Source organism: Acanthaster planci, linkage group LG02, assembly GCF_054643075.1.
Source record: "Acanthaster planci isolate LZ-2023a linkage group LG02, COTS_SCS, whole genome shotgun sequence".
NCBI classification, from domain to species: Eukaryota; Metazoa; Echinodermata; class Asteroidea; order Valvatida; family Acanthasteridae; genus Acanthaster; species Acanthaster planci.
The window spans coordinates 9584415-9603794 of record NC_141778.1 but is presented as its reverse complement, the minus strand read 5'-3'; the positions used below and the strand labels follow the sequence as shown (position 1 = coordinate 9603794).

Sequence of the window (19380 nt, the reverse complement as noted above, 5' to 3'; positions counted from 1 at the left end):
GTAAATGAAGTGATTTGTCTGTCAATTTATGTGCATGTACGGTATGTATGTACCTGTACATGTCAATTTATAGCAAAAATGTTGTCCATGTTCATGTACATGTATTCATTTTCAATGCCCACTTTTATTGTAAATTTAACATTGCTAGAAAGTGATTTTGTGGGACCGCGATATGTATTGGTATGCATTAATCATTGTTCAATCTTTACAGCATGTACATCTTTAATGTAAATGGACACAGATGTTTATTTAACAGTTTGTTGGTCTTAAGGTTCAATCACCACCTCCTTTCACCCCCCCCCCACTAACAAGTTTTCCACCCAAATGTCTCATGAGCAGATGTACATTGTACCGGTACTGCTACCAGTGCTCTCTTCACTCAAGAAAAAGCTTCATGCTTGAATGCACTGGTACAGTGTACACTACATGTACATTGTCAATCCAAAAGCAAGTGGCAAACGAGCAAGCTTTGATCTTTTCTGTTTGTTCTGTTCTGATTCTCCTGTCTTTGTGTTGATTTATCTGCAAATCATCAACGTTGTGAATGAACATTTCAAGTACAAAGGTTCTCTGCCAAATGTGGTACATACACAAAGGTACATGTACATGTACATGTTAGATTACAAAATACCGGTAGATTTAAGACTTCAGATACATTTACTCCCAGTTTTGTAAAATTTAAGAAATAAGGAGAAAATTTCTTGACTGGGTACTTTTGAAGTGCTTTTGTCAATAGAAACTTATTTTTTATTGCACACTGATGGTCTGAAAGCATAGCGTTGCTGGTACTATAATTTACAGTCTTACCTTTCTGCATGTACGGGGCACCGGTACCATCAAATGCTCATTTACTTCCGCTTTGTTCCCTCATAACTACTGTGTGTGTAGTTAAATACCTGTCAGAGAACTTGGTACCGGTACTTGAACAGTACTCAACTACAACGCTGCAAATCATGAAATCGGAATCACCAATGTTCATTTCTGCAGTTTCCAATTACACGTCCTCTCTTGTTCTTTTTGTCATTTTCCAGAATCCTGTTGCACACACGTGGAGTGAGCCAGGGCATTATCGCAAGAAATTCTGTAATGTTTGTCGGCGCAAACTGGATGACTCGTTAGCCTTTCGCTGTGAATGTAAGTAACAAATATTAATTTCTCACTCGGGGTGTTATGTTAATGTTTTGTTTGTTTGTTTTTTTCTTTCAGGATCAGACAACTTAGCATTCTGGTGTCATTATCACATTCACAATTTGTCCTTACAATCCCACTTTTGAAAGGAACTGGAGCTTTCTGAATACACGTACATGTAACTCCCAACTCAAATGCTGATGAGTTGTATTTTTTGTTTTACCAACTCAGTCTTTTCCCACTGCCATTATCCTCGTAACTCCCAGGTTCCTATTTCCCAACCGAAGTCCAGTAACTCAAATACCATGATCCCTTTTGAGTAACTTGGTTGTTCTGTCTTCTCTTCTTCAACAGTATGTGAATATTATGCCCATGCAACTTGTCTTGACTTCGTCGTTAGTAACTGTGTAAAGTGTGCCGATTATGATGCAAACAGAAATTTAGTAAGTATCTGTTCATGGCATCACATTCATAATTTTCCAGGTAAAAATCTATCATGCCATTCTAGACCACTGTACACATGTGGTTGTGACATGCAGATAAGATCCTGTTATAACATGCCCATGTATGTGCCTATTTAAAACATTGTGCACTGGTGTTCAAATTACCCTTGCTAAACTAAAGCAAAGGTCATCAAAAATGAAAAGCAACTTGAAGGCTTTTGGAACTTTTGGAATAATACAATATTCACAATGATCTTGGCCCTTTCAAACTCTGCCTTGGATTGTTTCCGTAAATAATTTCTGTTTGTTTGTAGAAGAAGTTATTCCCCGCATGTTGGACTTTTTTTTTATCTAAGCTTCGTGTCCATGTCTTTCACCCCCTGATTTCCACCACAACTTTGAAGCTTTTAGCTCAATATATGTAATAATAATCAAGTTCTGCTAGGGAAACCTTGAACTATAGCCTATCAATAATAGCCTATAATAATAATCAAGTTCTGCTAGAGAAACCTTGAACTATAGCCTATCAATGCAATGATGGAAGTATTTTCATGTACTTTTTTTCATGAATATTTTAGGCCTACATGTATGTACCGGTAGGTGTGGTGTCAGTATCAGAAATAAAGCTTGAGATACAGATAAAAGCCAAATTTGGAAAAGAACCTTGGAAGTAATAAAAAAGACATAATGAAATGTCACAATGCTGCTTAGTAGAAATTGTGCTTATAAATTTACAATGTTACTGGTAATTGGTAAGAATCAGTCCACCAGAACCGCTCACAATCGGTATGCATTACATGTACATGGCTTTTACCGGGAAATCTATTTTCGTAAGATATTTTAGTCCTTAGCAATCATGTGCTTGGCTCCACCAATTTCCCTCTGTAGCAAAGCTTCCTTGCCCAAATGCACTAATTGGGTCATGGAGCTCATGCCACCGCAAGAGCCATGTGTCTGCAGTCTGGAGATAATTTGTGAGCGATACGCATAATGAAAATCCTCGTTTATTAACAGTAAAATGAAGATGCAGGGTGAGCCCATCCATCGCCAATCAAATAAATCAAAAAGACTGCGCCTGATGTTTCGGCCAACCACATGTACTCAAACAATGTTTGACTTTTAAATAGAACATTTAATATTGCATAAAAGAAGCAGGTTCTAACGATTAGCCCAGTCTGTCAATCACCCGCGAACTCTGTTTCTCCTTAAAATTGCGAAGAACCTGTTTATTTTTGAAAGCAGATTTATTTATTTTTGCCAGACACGTGCTGAGATGGATGTAATTTGTCACTTACTCATGGGGGAAACGATTCAGCATGAAGCATGAGTGGTAAATGTGGGATCCACCAACCTCAAGACAACACGTACATGTACAATTTGCTTGCTTTCCTTGTGCGACAGTGTGTCGCGCTGTGTTTGCTCACAGAAAAAGGATAATAATTTCTGTGTTTGAGGTTAGTTTAGCACAAAACGTTTGCTGACAAGAATCTGCCCATCCCTGAGAGCCAAGAGCACTTGGCCGTGCCGACTGATTTTCATTCAGACAGGTTTTTTTTGTGTGTGCATCAGAAGTCACTCGGGGGAATCGAAACGATTGTTACTCTCCAGCAGGTTTGGCCAAAAACTCTGAGGCAAAATGATAGTGACATTTCGCACAGGTTGATCCACTTTAGTAGTGTTTTAATCAAATGTCGTCAAATATTATGTACTTGTCCTCTTTGTGATACAGTCTTAATTATCCAGAATTACATGTGTACACACTTACCCTGTACATCATAACTTATTTATTAATTTCATAAAATAAATGCATGTACATTTCATACATGTACATGTACAATGTACATGTAAGGTCAAACAAGAAGTTCTCATGCTATTAAAACATTTTTCTTTAAATCAGCTTAGTCAGTCATCGTCCACAGAGACTGAGTACAGTGCTCAGGGTTGGGTGTCAAACCCACAAACCAGAAACAAATTACCTGACCTGAATCACAATTACCAGTACCCTGAAAATGTTCGGTTCATTTCATTGCGTAAACTATATCTGTTGTCTGAGACTGTACAGGTACAGTACTGCCTCCAAGTCATTACCAAGCTGAGTACTGGTACATGTACATTCAGCAAAGGATTCATGTACAATTTGCCCCTCATACATTGTATTTTGTTCTTGGCCTTTCATAAACTGATAAATAATTCCCTCTCTACGTGTACATGTACAGTAGATGTTGCGCACTTTAGTTGTGTGTATTTTTCAAGTCTATGCATACAGGTAACATAAAGGTTGTTTATTGGAGAGGGCTACATTTTCTCTGTAATTTTTTTTTTCAGGAAAAAATGAAATTTACTCATCACTGGAGGGAAGGAAATTTGCCAGCGAACAGTCGATGCGCTTTGTGCAAGAAATCTTGCGTCACTTCAGAGTGTTTGGCAAGCATGAAATGCGAGTGGTGCTGGACAACTGTGAGTGTATTAGTTTAATCAAATGTGGGAATTATTACATGCATGCATGTCAATTATCAGTTCATTTGTCAACTCTTTATTATCCAATTTTAGTTATCATTTTAGTTATCATTCAGTCATTTCATTCACTTCGAAATACCAACTCGCCAACGGTCCATTCAGAATGAAGCACATGTACATTAGTCAACTGTGCTTTTACGCTTCTCTTTAACATTTGATAAATCTTTAAAATAAAATACACGTTTGCATGTACATGTACCAGTAGTATGCATCTTTTTTATATAAATTATGTACATGTACTACAGTAGTAATAAGCAGCTCTTTTTGAGGGGGATGTGGTTGAGCAAATGTTTTATTTTTTCCCTTTCACCAAGGATGCACATTTTAAAATTTCTCTTTCTGGCCTCAAATCCAAATTGTCCTCCTAATGCATTGCAGAGAACAGAGTCCCCCTGTCAACGACCATCTGACACAGCCTAAATTTGCATGGTTACCATGGTGACCGGTGTTCAAAATCCCCCTTCTGTCACTCAGTTGGCTGATTAATGAGGACACCCTGTGCGCCTCTGTACTCAGGATTGGGAATCGTAATCTCATTAGAGGATTTGGTCTTGTAAGCCATGTGTTTTTTTTTTAACCCTTACATGTACATGTATGTGGTCTCAGACTGTGTTCCTAGCGGTATTTTGTCCTATGTACATGTACAATGTATTTGGATAATTTTTTTACTTCAGTAAATGGAATTACAGACTTGATGTACATGTCCCGGTATGTGAGATACAGAATACAATGTACATGTACTGGCATCTTGGAAGCCACATACACATTTCTAATAACATGCTGGAGGGAACTACCCTGCATGTTTGTTCGTGCTCAAAAATTTGATCGTAATACTACTTTGTTTTTGTTTTTTATTTTGCAAACTACATGTAGCAATTATTGTTTCTGAACTTGTTTCCTTTCTAATGTTGGGGATGTCAGTTCTTGAGCAAATGCATGATATCAGACTTTGTCGTGTAGGGTGATGGGCTAATTTCATGTGCATGTTGGAGCTTCTCTGGCCATATTTTCAGGCTTTGGACTACAACCTGACTGGCATTGATCAATCGTGCTACTGTATGCGTGTAGCAGTACATGTGTACTCTTTTTGTGCTACATGTAAATAATCACTTGTGTTCTACAGCTTTTTGTAAAAGTAGCCGTGTAATTTTTGGGTTTTTTTTTCCTCGACAGGCTCACACAGGGTGTTATAAAAGTTTCTCATCTGAGTGCAATCTGGGGCCAATCCGAGACCTAACCATCCCTCCCTATGCTGTCTCCATGCCCGTTCCAAATGCAACAGTCAGAGGGGATGTCACTGCCAAAGGTCAAGGTGAGTCTGGCCACTTCATTGGTCCCCTTCCTTTACTGCCTTTATTTGACTTGGTCTATTTCTGTCACAATAAATGAAGTATGGTAATTGGTGGAATTGTTGCAGTCTTGCCTTCTGATTGGTCAATATTGTGTACCGGTACATTCAGTGTAATTTTATTTCATTTGCTACTAGTACATGTAGCTTACATTTGTAGTGCAGTGATTGTTGGTTTGACTGTCATGTAATTTTGCATGTGTAAATTTTCACAAAATTTATTAGAATTCCCTTCTTGTACAGTGTATTCCTTTCACGTGTATGTTGTGTCTTTTTGTGGATGTACACATGTTGAATTTCCATTTGTGTTATATACATGTAACAAAAAAACCCTGTAATCTAGAGGGTGAAATTCCCTTTTCAATGAAAGCGCATCTGAAACCAAAAGATCCAAGATATTTTGTAGTTCACAATCTATCAATTTCTGGTTCAGACTGTTAGTAAGTTATTCAGGTTTCAGTGAAAGCGCATCTGAAACCAAAAGATCCAAGATATTTTGTAGTTCACAATCATCAATTTCTGGTTCAGACTGTTGTAAGTAAGTTATTAAGGTTTCATTTCTGTTGGGATTTATATCAACTGGAAAAAAATCATCGAAATTTGAAGAGAACCTTACAGGTGTATTGTACCTGGTACCAGAAGGATCAGGTGCTGAAGAGCACACTCAGCCGCAGTTGGAATATTCGATGAGAACGCAGCACCCAACACATGCATGAGCAATATTCATAGACGCAACAGCAGGCAAATCCACCAATTATCTTCTTTAATATATTCTCACTGTTGGCTCTCCCCTCTTCCCCTTTTGGGATGCCATTTACCTGTAAATAGCCCAATCCCCACAAGGGGAAAGGGGTTGGAAGGTCTTGCTAATAAAATTTAAATGTATTACCCCGTATATTCAAGTATGCTGTGAGTGGGAATGTTAATGTACTAGTACATGTATGTACATGTACATACGGTACTGGCACAGTACCAGTAGTTTGAATTGTATTTAAAATAACTGCACATTGTCTCATCGGTTTTACATATATGCTGTACATGTATATCGACATTCTTTAGTACACAGGTCTCTAGCACTTCCAAATATGGGGACGTCTGCAGGTACATGTACATGTTCTGGTTCTGGTAGTGTGGTACTCATACATGTACATCGCATCATCAACAAATCTTTCTAAGCTTTAAAATTAAATTTCATATTGCACATATGTCTAACAGGACAACAGTCATCATCATCACATACCGGTACATGTATGCGTCGAGTATCGTACATCCTCCATTGTCACCGCTGGCACCACTTACCATCAGGATATCCCATGCCTAGTCAAATGTGAAGTTGAAGTGACCCACCTCACTAATTTGGGTGACTTCCTCATTCTTCTTTTTAGGCCAATATTGCCACTCACACTAAAAAAAAAAAGCAGAACAAAGTCAAAACAAATACGGTATCAAAAGTCAGAGCAAGTTAAGAAATGCTGTAGTTCACCTTCAGATTGTTCTGACTACCAAATATGGCCAAAATTGGTTTATTTGAGAGGAAATTGATTGAAGCCACGTGTAGTACCGGTAACTTGTACAGTGTACATGTACAAGTACTACATGTACAAGTACTACATGTACAAATACGGTACCTTACGCATGCGCGTACACCGTACACGTACCAATACAAACCGGTACATGTGCATGTATGCTGTGAAACTCTGTGTGTCCCAATTATTTCAGGCCCTGTCAGCATGATCAACAATGCTCGTGTTCACTGCCTGCACTCTGATTTTGTTCTTCCTTGCTTCCTCATCCTCATCAGCACCCCGAGGGAAAACCCAATTGTACGTCAGCATCTCCATCTCCTCCAGGACCCATCTTTAAATCTTCTCATCTCTTCACTTTCCTATACCCATGTCTGCTTAATCTTTTCATTTATCTCATTCTCTCCCTTGCAAGCCTCTCCTTTTTCTCTCTCTCTCCAGTCCAGCCCCCAGGGGACAGCAAAATCTGTTTCACTGTCTTTGTCTTTGTTCCAGTCACTGCTCATCATTGCATTTCCTTGTAATTTTACCGTCTTGTACTCTGCCCAATTGTCTCTTATTTTCCATTTCTCCTTCTGCATGTATTTTACCCTCCAAGGATGCAACCATTCTTCACCTTTTCTGTTAATGAAAGTACCTATATGTACGTAATAAGATCCTGAGAATCCTTTATCCATGAGAAATGCGTGTATTAAACGCGATATTTGGATTGAAAATTTAGTTCAACTTTGCAGCCATCATCTTTTTTGCCTTGTTTTTCTTGGCACATCGTAGTACACATGCGGGCACCAATACATACATGTACATGTATCTTGCTTCCTTTCCTCTGTTGTTCATATCCTCGTTTCACATTTTGCCTTTCTCCATTTCAATCCAACATTGTCTACCAAGGCTATTATCTGTATCAGATCTATTCCATCTTATTCTGTTATCTCCTTCGTCCATCAGCCTGTATCTTAAGTACAATACTATTGGTATCACTGTAGGGTACATGTACATGTACCATTCTGTTTATCTGTTTTGATCTTTCTGTTCTCCATCTTTTCAGTCTTCTCTGTTACTTTTCCTGTCCTCTGTCTCTGTTACTCATTGGTGTTTTTTTTCAATTCAATATCAACCGGCTTTCTCCATCTGTTTCTCTCATCCAATTACCCTTCTTTATGCCTTTTTTTTTGCACTTCAGTGCCTTCCACCTCCGCTACATCATCACTGTTTCTCTCTTTTGTTTTAACTCAATCTTTGTCTCACTCTCTCACTTCATCCACCGCCCACTCCCCCTCTTCCTGTCATTATCTCCCCACCCTGTTTTGCCCATCAAACACTTGCCTGTTCCCCTGTATCATACTTGCCTTATCTCATTTCCCCATCATAACCCCCCCCTCCCATCTATCTATCTATGGGTAGGTGAGATAGATGGCATTCTATTTATAGCCTCCTTCGTGGCATATTCCATTTCATGGAGACCCTACCTGATCTGGCAATCCATCGACCCATTCCTACAATGTACTAGCACAGGTACAGACAGAGCTATATATAGCTCAAGCTTGGCCCTCACCCAGTACATGTATAACTGTACCAGTACATGTACAGTATGTGTAATATTCATCACACGGATGCAGCATCCAGGGTATTGGCTAATAACATTTGTCAGTGTGGAGCACCACAGGTTTTTATAAATCTCATGAATAAAAATCACTTAGGCCTAAATGTCAAATTCAAATGACATTGTGCATGTACTTTAAATACATTTTACATGTATGTTCACAGTCCTGAATGCTCCAGTTGTTTGGGGATAATTTTTATGTTTTCTTCAAACTCTTTAAAATTGCCAGATTTACTTAAACATAGACAAACCCAACATGTACAATTTGAGTACACTTGTACATGTACATACCCGAAAATGTACACGTACAGGATCATTTTTTAAAGATCTAGTTCATTACATATTTTACAAATGTGCTACATGTATATATTGCTCTTCAGCTATGCACATGGTACTAGTACATGTACACGTATGTATAACATTGCACCGATACTTGTACAGAACGTTATGTCCTGCGGTTCATGTACACACACATGTTCATACAGCATGTACAGGCTTTGTCAGAAATAATATATATATATATTTATTACATATTTATTACATTGCCTTGAACCAAGACTTAGTCGTTGTGCCATTGTTGCTGTTGACACTGGTAATGAAATTATGACCCATGGTTTCTGTGAACTGTCCCCAACCAGACCAGGATACAGGTGTCTTTGTTTTCAGGTTGCCTCCTTTCAAGTTGGACATCTGATGTCATTCATGATACATGTACATGTATGTACTCCTGTTAGAGTATTGTGATCAGAAAAATCTGTTTATTTCAAGAAATGTGAAATTTCCAAAGCTCATTAAGAAACGGAGAAGCCACTTTTCCAGTTTTATCCGAATTCTCAGTTTTTTTAACAGACCCCCCAAAATTCTATTTTTGAAAAGGCTGGAAAGGAACACACAAACAGGAATGCGTTTATTTTCACCTCTATGCATCTTGAGTTGAATGACAGTCACGCACTGCATGTGCAGCAGTGGCTGCCGAGCTTGTATGCGATGCGGCATGCGCTGCCTGCGCCAGCATGCCAGCATGATCATTGAAACTATACCAGAGTTTCAGCACCGCCCCCATACGCGCACCAAGTAATGCACAGCGCAGTGGACTGTCTGAACACACACAGCGTGTGACTTGATTTCGTGCATACTGCACCACGCACCATATGCGGGTGGTAGGCGCGCTGAGCACACTTATTACTCAGCCTTGAATTCAAGACTGTCATGTTAGTCATTGCTTTCCAGTTGCAGTGATTACGTTATGTGAATAGGAGTATTGTACATGTACGTGTACATAACAGGCCGATAACCAAGTACACATGTACATCATGGTCGTGCACTTGTGTGTTGCCAGACGAGCTGTCAATCAATGCCTGCAACGTAATCATGCGCGGTTTGGATTAAAAAAATCTCATATGTCATCAAAATATGGAAAAATTGAAAATTGACAACTTAAAAGCCAAAAGGTGGAAAGTACATGTATGTGGAACCAGACACGGCTGTACGAGAAGAGAACCCTGGTTGTTATCACTCCGCTCTCTACACTTAGTCATGCACTTCGATGCTACTGGTAGTTTCCACAATCAAAAAAGTTCTGTGTCTTTTTTTAGCAGACCCTGTGGCATCTCTGAATAAAATCCTGACATAGTCACATTTACAGTGACAACCAGACTAGTTTACATGCAGCAGTCACACCGGTACACAAAAATAATACCCCAGTATTTAACGTACACATATAAATTCAAAATCCCCTTCAACAATGACGTGGGTCACCATAGAAACTCTCATACCCGTAAACCACTTGATGAAAAAATCCTCAATGGCTGTTTCCCCCTTTGGGCCAGACACCCGTAACCGATACCCACTGCCATACTTCATAATTCTGTTCGTTTTTATCAGGAACCCTATCCTGATGCATTCTTCCAATTTGGTTGCCTTCTGTCATTTCCTGGATATTGATGCTCTTGTTTTGAAGGATTTATTTCTTTTTCTTTTTCTTTTTTTTTTCTGCTATAGATCGAATTTTCTTACTTTCTCGGTTGCGGCTGTAGAATTTTACCGTCTGTCCTTTTTTTTTGTCAATGGCCATCGAGTTTGCTTCAGTCTCCATGCCTCAGGTATCCAGTTCTCAGTCATAATGGCCACTTATCTCCAGTCTTTGTGAGCCCTGTCCATTGGGAAATGTGTTGGGGTGTGTTATCAAGTTTCCACATCGGTTGATAATATTCGGTCAAAATCTGGAACATGCCACACATTCTGTAGAGTGCGCGCCACTGGTACATGTACATGAACTCTTACTTGTACTGTACCAGGCTGTAGGTGGTAGAGTTTATCGATTTTTCTGAATTTTCCTGTCCAGATTTTTTCCACTCCCCTATTCTAAACAGACATTGATCCAGTTTTCAAGTACCTTTTTGCCCTTTTTTTAGTGGCATTATCTTTTCAAATCTCATTCTTAATTTTTTTTTGTTTTGTTCTCTTCATACATGTACTGTACATGTATGTTGATTCAGTATAGTTTAAAGATTCTGCTACTCATTCACATTGCTTTCAATCAACTATCAATATTTTAAGGGAAGTGTTATCGCCTTTAAATTCTTTGTGACACAATTTTCAAAAATGAATTGAATAAATACAATAAACCAACAGTGTACTTGGGTAGAATCAGATCTAGGGTTATCTGAGGATGCTAGTAGACACCCAATCAATACCTGCACACACACACACACCCACACACACAGCGTATCGGGTTACCAGCTGCTTGAGACTACCAGCCGGTCTCGCCCTCCTTTTGATGCCTCCACATTGTGCAGCAATTTCTGGCCAATTTACCACGCTGAGCTGCCCAACTGCGTGGATGGGAAAGGCCAATCTCACTGGGTGTTGCCTCTCGAGCACTTTCAGCAGACTACTGTACATGTACATGTACACGTATGCAGGAAGTGCACTGTAATCTGACTGGTGAAATCTGACTTGGATCAGGACAAGTGGTTCTGGTTTCAAATACTGCTTGTGTACATGAAATGCATTCATTCTGCCACAGGGGATCATTGTTTCCATTTTGAAGCTTGCCAAAATTAACTTTAATATTACTTTGTACATTATACCCGTACATCTGCAGTACCAGTTTCAGTTCTTGACAACAGTGCTTACAGTCAACCTCACCAGCATGTACATTCATGTACATGTAGACGTCCCTAGGAATTCCAAGACACTTGAATGGCATTGCTGATGGGTGTTTTTGAGCGGATGCAAATACCCTGTAATACAAACCACAAATTCAAACTGCACCGTACATGTACTAGTACATTACTTTTATGAACCAGTACGTGCACAGTATGTTGACTGTATCACAGCATTATCCTCATGATGACACAGTTTCTTAACCATGTAGCTCTTGGGCTTTGGCTGGTTGTATTTTTTTCAGCTGAAGAGGTTGTTGAAGCTTGTACCGTAGTGTAACACCCTTTTTAGTGTAACACCCTTTTTGCTGCCAACACCTTGAAGATTAAATAGAAAGGTCCCACATTATTTACTATGGGAATAGTGCACAGTACATGCACTTACATGTAAATTGTATGCATTACAGACCTCTTTCTGTATTTTTTCTTTACGAATATTTTTTTCCCTTCTGAATTGACTATTGAGAATGGTATAGACATGTACATGTGTGTGTTGTACCAGTACATGTACTATACAGTACCTTCCTTTTTTTTGCAAAAGCATATTACAATGTGTACTGATGTGGCATTTCTCATACCCGCAAGCTTACAGACCTGTACGTGTAAATTTAGGCCACCTTTGCTGGCTTTTGGTTCTGTAGGCCTATACCATTCCCATTGCAGCGCTTTTATTTTCCATGAAGATATTGAGTATGTTCATTGTATGTACTGTATGCCTCTTCTCACCTTAAAGTCAGCTATAGGTATTCATAGATTTGCCCCTTTGATACAACTTACATGTACTTTTTCTCAGTCCTGATCATTTTTTTCTGCCTTTACTAAAACTTTACAGTCCTGAATCTTCTCCACTCAAAGTACATTTTCACCCAACCCCAGGGGATTAGACTTACACATACCCGGTAAAAACAGTACCGGTATGTTCCAATCTTCAAATGTGATCAGTGTTTCATTCTCTGCAAAACCTCAGCTATTTTTGTTCACTCACCCTTCTTTCTACCCATTGTGCGTAACACTAAAACTCTTTTTTCCATTCTTTTCCAAATAGGAATGTATTTTACCTGTATCTGAATTCTCAAAGGTTGTTTAGAGTATCCGGTACATGTAGGTTTTCAGTAGCTCCTTTTCTAGTACATGGATCTGTAAACTGTATGTGTCCAGCAGTGAAAATTTGTTGATTTGGGTTGACTTTTCTTTTTTTTCAGCTTTCATTTTTGCAGTCTCCTTTTTTTTTCTGGAAGAAAATTGATATACATACTGGGTACCATACAAATACATGAAGATATATTTTCAAAGAGCAAGACCAATGCCTGAAAATTTCCCAGTTCTTGTAGTTTCTTGAATTATCTTTGGGGATAAGATTCATGGAAGGAATTTTTCTTTTGTTTTTCAAAAGAAAGCTTGCCTCGGAGGAGGATATGTATTGGGCAGGATTGCCAAATCTGATTTGAAACGGGTGACTGAAAAGAAGGAAGAGGATTAGGAAGAAAGAGCTGTCAAAAGCTGGATGAGAGAGGATGGAAAAGAAAACAGTTTGAGAAAGAGGGATTTCATTTAAGAAAGAAGGAACTCGAGGGCAGACTGAAATCCTTTGCGTGAATTCCCTCCGGTGACTGGAACAAGGGTTGCCGTGGCAATGCATCTTATTCCTCCTTCCTAAAAGGGGAAAATTGGTGTATGGTATCACTCATTACTGATCAGCAATGAGAAATATCAAGGCTTTTCATAATGGCTTGTTTTTTTCATAGCTGACCACTCTGTTCATTGTGGCGGATCTATTTTCAGCTTTATTACCAGGAGCAGAACGGAAATGAAGATTTCTCGTACTGTAGCTGCAAGAGATTTGTGTGTTACATCATCGGATGCTTGTGTATTTTATTTAAGGGACATTCAGTTAAAGTTTAGAAAGCAACTCTGGTTCAAATGGGAGTGTTTTAGTGTACACAAGAACAAAGCATGTACATTGTATGGATTCCAGGATATACATGTAAGTGTGCTTGTACAGTACATGTACATGTACATGTTCATGTATGTGCCATATGTGTCTCATATTCAAAGTTGGAGCTCAGCATACTTACAAGGCCCTGGCACATCAATGACTATTTTTGTTCAAGCACATCTTGAATTCGCTTCTCACTTCCTCTCAACCAGCTCAAGCCCTGCGCTTGTTTTGCAAACCCGTTTTGTGTGTGTGTTGTAACATTCCTTGCTCCACACGATGCCGTATTTGCATCTCATCTCTGTCAATCCCCGGGCCCCAGACCAGTACAGCCTGAGCAGGCCAATATTCATGCATGTGACATGTGTGAGTGTCTTTACGCTGGCTTGCCCCACTAGACACCCTTTCTTGGAATGCCAGGATCTGCAGCCAGTCATAAGCCAGACATATTACATTTGGACATTTCTGATTTTCTGTCCATGTATTCCTGGGAAGCAGAATAGAAAGCCAGTTTCTTGTAAAAATATTACTAAATTCAAAATTGCTGAAATTTTGCCTGTTTAGTAATTTAACTTATTTTTCATGTTCATATTTTGAATTTAAAAATTAAAACATAGAACAACTGCATACTCCAGCCACTTCCTTATGTAATACAATGATATGATATTATATGAACAGAATATTGTCGCTGCAGCAGACAGGGTATTTTCATCTTGATAACTCAAATAGGATAGTTACAGTAGGGCATGATCACTTCAAAATAAAAAAGCTTTTTTAAGGAAAGATTTGTTCAGTTCTACAGATTAATATTGTTACCAGTTACAAATGATATTTTTATAATACCAGTAAGTTGTTTGAATTTCGGCTGCATACATACGTTTATTCATCTTCCAATAAAACCCAATGTGGCATAATAGGAGAGAACAAGTCCACTTGGTTAAATGTACACAGCATTGAAGAAGCAGCGGTACCCTTAATATTAAACTGCCTCAATTCAGCACCTTGCAGTCACCCAAAATAGCAACAATGGAGGGTTATGGGTTTGAACCTGCAGCTGAGCAGGTTCCCCACTCAAGTCAATTCCAGAACCAATTTATTAATAACAAATTTGTCAATGCTGCCCTATAAAGCTATACGTGCTGCACTGTACCCGTACCACAGAAGTGGGTGCCGGTCCTCCTCATTGCATGGGGGTATACATACATGTATCAATGTTAGGTCATGTGTTACCCCCTGCCAGGCTCTCTTAAATGTCAGGAAGAGGGTGGGTGAGGGGACAGGCGGCTGCACTGTCTGTTTTTGCACTTGAAATTCACAAGGGAGTTAATTGCCCAGTGATGGAAATTGTTCTTTTAAAATGGCCATATGGTGGGGTGAGTATTGCCAACCATTGAACCAATGTCAAACGATTGTGAGTTTGACTGAAGTAGGCCAGTATGCCGTGCATTGGTGAGTGTGTATTGTGTTTGCTCCATCAGAGGCTCTGCCATAAAATGCTGACCAACCATAGAGGGTGCTGTGTTCCCAGTGCTTAGCCGTGTTTCACTGCAGTGAGGATCCGAAGTTCATACATGTAAATTTACTTCAAAAGTGGCTTTGAAAGGTGAAATGTACATTTATTTTCAGTAGCAAAGGAGAAACTTGGATGAATTCTATTTTGTAAAATATGGATTCTTTTAGTTCTCCCAAACTGCATGTTTCGTGCATCCTCAAAATGTGCAGAACACAACCAATGTTGGCTGCCGTGTCTTCAGCCAGAGCCAGAAATTCACATGATATATATGTACAGTATATGTACATTAACATGTACATGTACATTGTTCAAGTTTTTATTTGTACAATGTATACTTAAATAATATGTCCTGTTTTGATTCTGTTATATTCTGAGCATCAAACAGGAACTGAAACAGCAAAGTACTCGTACATACGCATACAGTGTATTTGTAATATGTGCAGTAACCTTTGTTAGGCAGATGTTTTGATGTTTTGTAATCTTTTGAGTATAAAAGCATAAGGTAAAACCTTTGATAGAAAATTCCTCCTCCCAAACAAAACTGAAACCAAAAACAAATGAAAGGGATGAATGAAAGAGTCTTACTCATCCATCATCCAAGAAATTCGTGCCCCAAAATGGTGATTTTTTTTCCATTTCTGGAAATGATAAGCATCTCCTCTAAAATTTGAAGACTGACTCAAAGCACCCGTCTCTCTGAGTCTTGTGTCATCTCTGTGGCATCTGTTCCCATTGTGCGCATTCTTTGGCCATAATATTGCCATCATCCCTTACTGGGCTTGATGAATTGAGTTGCGGGGCATGAAATTGCCGAAGTGGGTCACAGTACCGGTACATGACAGATGTTTCCTAACGCCACATGATTGGAAACCCCAAAGGAGGCAAAGTGCCCCATCAAATATGCTGCCAGGTTGGGAAAATAAAATTTCAATCCAAAACTCATTTCTGCCATTTACAGATAACTTTAGACACCAGTCTTCAGCTGTAAAATATACATGTACATGTAGCAAATGATGTAATTGACATATATGTATGGTACATATACATGTATGTACAGTAGAAGTGGAAGCACAGTATAGTTTTGAATTGGAATTTAAGTTGTGACACAATTTGCCTGTACATGTACCAGTACATAGTTTTTTTCTTTTTGGTTTTTAATAACTATGAAAGTTAAAATTTGATTCATCTGCTTGCCACTACTGAAGACAGAAATATTGGCATATACATTTGTACATGTAGGACCCCAAAAGAAATGAAATTTCCTTGTTTTTTTACTCGGTATAAGACATACATGTATATGTACCGCTAGCTCTCACCTCCTTCCAAAATATTTTAATTCCTCTTTACAGAAAAAAATCCCAAACACAAAACTGCACAGTAATGACAATAGAGATTCACATCCTGCCTCTGTAGCCCAACACACATGATTTTCATCTCCCGGTGCCCCTGTTGCCATGGTGATGTGATGCATCATAGATTTGACTTTGTATGTGTATCTCGGTATATTAATTTGAAAAGGTAGTAGTATCGTCATTCTATGCCTAAAGGAAAAACTCAATATATACACTGTATGTGGATCCTATCAGATTGATCAAGTGAAGTGTGCCTCTCCCCCCCTCAAAAAATAAGAGGAATGAAAAATTATCACATAGCTTATTCCAAGATCTGACATGACATGAATACCGGTATTACTGTTGTATGTAACATTCCTGGACATTAGACATGGTTGGACAAGCACAGTCAGATATTGATCTACATGTATTTCATATGAATAAATTTGCTTTAGGATTTTTTTTCCTGAGCATGTTTTCACACACATGTAACAACTGTATGTACATGTACCAGTACCACAAATAGAGATACATACTGCACATGTACTGAACATCTCTCGAGGCGGATACCAGCGTGTCATACATGTAAATATTCATGGTCATTATTATTCGCTATTATTATTATTGTTCATAACCTGTACATTCACATGTACTCTCCTAAACATTGTTACAGCCATTTTTTTTTTCTTAGAAAAATTATGTACCAGTACTTAAAGGTACAGGCCACCGTTTGTCTTTGGTGCTTCATGTTCAAATGAAGCAACAAAAGCATTCTCAATCTTTAAGATGGGACTGATCTTATGAAGTTTGAGCTTTGTCAATCTATACATTCTGAGAAAAACAACATTCTGGGATCTCAACTTCAAATCAAAAGTTGCAGAGTCCTGTGTTGAATTGTGCCCAAATTCAGCATCTAGCACCTGCTCTCATTCTGCCGATAGCAGCTCTGCAGTGTTGCGCACTCAACCGAAGAATTTAAGTATTCCTTCGCACATGTGCATAGTATCAATATTTGCATGCAATTCGCTGAAATGAAAATGAAGTACAAACAGTATTTTCCCAAACTGTTCTTTTGTACCCAAAGTATCAGTTTTGGATGCTGTCACTGGTGAACCTCAGAAGTATGCCAGATGATCCAAACAGAATGTAGTAATCACTATTTGAGAAGGAAAGGCAAAACTGCAATTTGTCATCAAATTTACACTGCATCTTTACTGTCCAAACTGTTTTTCAACTCCTTTTTCTTGGCAAGGTCTTTTGTCCATTGAAATTTGCACAGATCCACCTACCTAGTGTTCAGATAATTTGTTGGCCCAAAAACGGTACAAATGTGTTGCAGCCGATGTTTACCTCAGGGCAATTCTGATATATATTGATTTGAGGAAATTTACCAAATTCTATTCTGTTGTACACGTACATGGTATGCTTTCATCCACTCCACCCAAAAAGCAGTCATGAGTTGTGCCGTTGGTACAGCAAGAGTGTTACAGTGACTAGCCGTACAGCCAGTCCTAAATGTGACCTGCTCTGCAAAAAGGTATATTACATCGCGCAATGCAAAAACGCATAATGGCCCATTCCATGTGCCGAGGGTGAAAATATTTGGAAATATTTTAAGGCCAATTGCTTTACCAGAAAGCCTCTTTTGCTAGGGAAAACCAAGAGAGTGTCTAATGTACGTGTAAGTTAATGTTTCTGTTCGTTATGTTTAAAGGGTATTATCTCAAAAAGCATGTGTGAAAAAATAGAATTATGTGAACATGCAAATGGCAAATAACTCCAAAATGCAAAATACTTGTGGGATGAATTATACGGTATATCAAATGAAAGCTTAGGATTTTAGCAATTTGATTATATATATAATTCAATTTCCTAAAAATGTGACATAATACACCTTTTTTGCAGAGCCGGTCACATATATCCTCATACTACTGGTAGATTAGATGTAAATTGTAGCACAGTAAAGGAAGAAAAAAGACACAGGTTCATGACATACATGTAAGTGTACATGTCCATGTACATACATGTATAAATAATCTAAATCTGGAATAAAGCAGGTGAAAATACCATTTGTACATGTCTTACCACGATGGAATGCATGATTACCTTTCTTGAGGGTAAACAACAACCGCATGGACTTCCATGAGTGCTTCAAGGGTGGCTCCTTTTTCTTCTCATATCTTTGTGGGCCTATTCCTGCACCAAACCGCCCCGACATGGAAAATGTGAGTTTGTGATAAAGAGTCACTCAAAGTTACATTGTACCGGTATTTGTAAGGGTACCATTTTGCACCGCTTCTGTTAAGGCCCTCATGAACACCTGCAGCTACATGTACAATGTACAGTATAATTCAGATTCTAAGGCATGCAAGTATGGCACTGAATCCACTATTTTTATTTTGAGACTTCCTTTGAGCGTTGACATTTCAAATATTTCATTTTGTTAATCAGTTTAAATGAATCAATTGCATTTGCAGATGCACATGCATATAGTGTACATGTGACTTGTGATTGCTAAATTTTCATGTCAGTAAAATCAAGAACAGAATAGGAAAACTCCATGGATTATGATAAAGTGCAGGGAAAATTCATTGAAAAAAAGTTCATCGTGTTACAATTTGAAATGTATGGGAATTCAGCAAACATATCCATCAAGCGTACATGTATTCAACTCCCGGTGTTACAGACTACCGTACATATGTACATACATCGTAGCACTGATATCAGCAAGATGCTGTCTGGCTACCGGCAGCGATCCATTAGAAATTTGTGAGGCAGAGTCTGCAGACAGCAGACGCTACCTTTCAGGGATTTTTTTTCTTTCTCTCAATGAGGCGGCATGGTGCTTTTTTGACGAACAGATGTTTTTGA

The 19380-nt window shown here is 38.7% G+C and overlaps 1 protein-coding gene across 9 annotated transcripts in view; it reads left to right on the top strand.

Moving 5' to 3' along the window:
* dgkq (diacylglycerol kinase theta) overlaps positions 1–19380 on the top strand; it is a 76151-nt gene that overhangs the window by 24886 nt on the left and 31885 nt on the right. For 6 of the 9 annotated variants that reach the window (XM_087148501.1, XM_087148495.1, XM_087148490.1 and 3 more), the window contains 5 exons: positions 1032–1134; positions 1483–1571; positions 3897–4028; positions 5262–5400; positions 6496–6537. In XM_087148501.1, the coding sequence (XP_087004627.1) occupies positions 1032–1134; positions 1483–1571; positions 3897–4028; positions 5262–5400; positions 6496–6537 (505 nt within the window). The remainder of the gene's footprint in view (positions 1–1031; positions 1135–1482; positions 1572–3896; positions 4029–5261; positions 5401–6495; positions 6538–19380) is intronic. The other 3 variants (XM_022250560.2, XM_087148515.1, XM_087148511.1) reach the window with 1 other exon arrangement.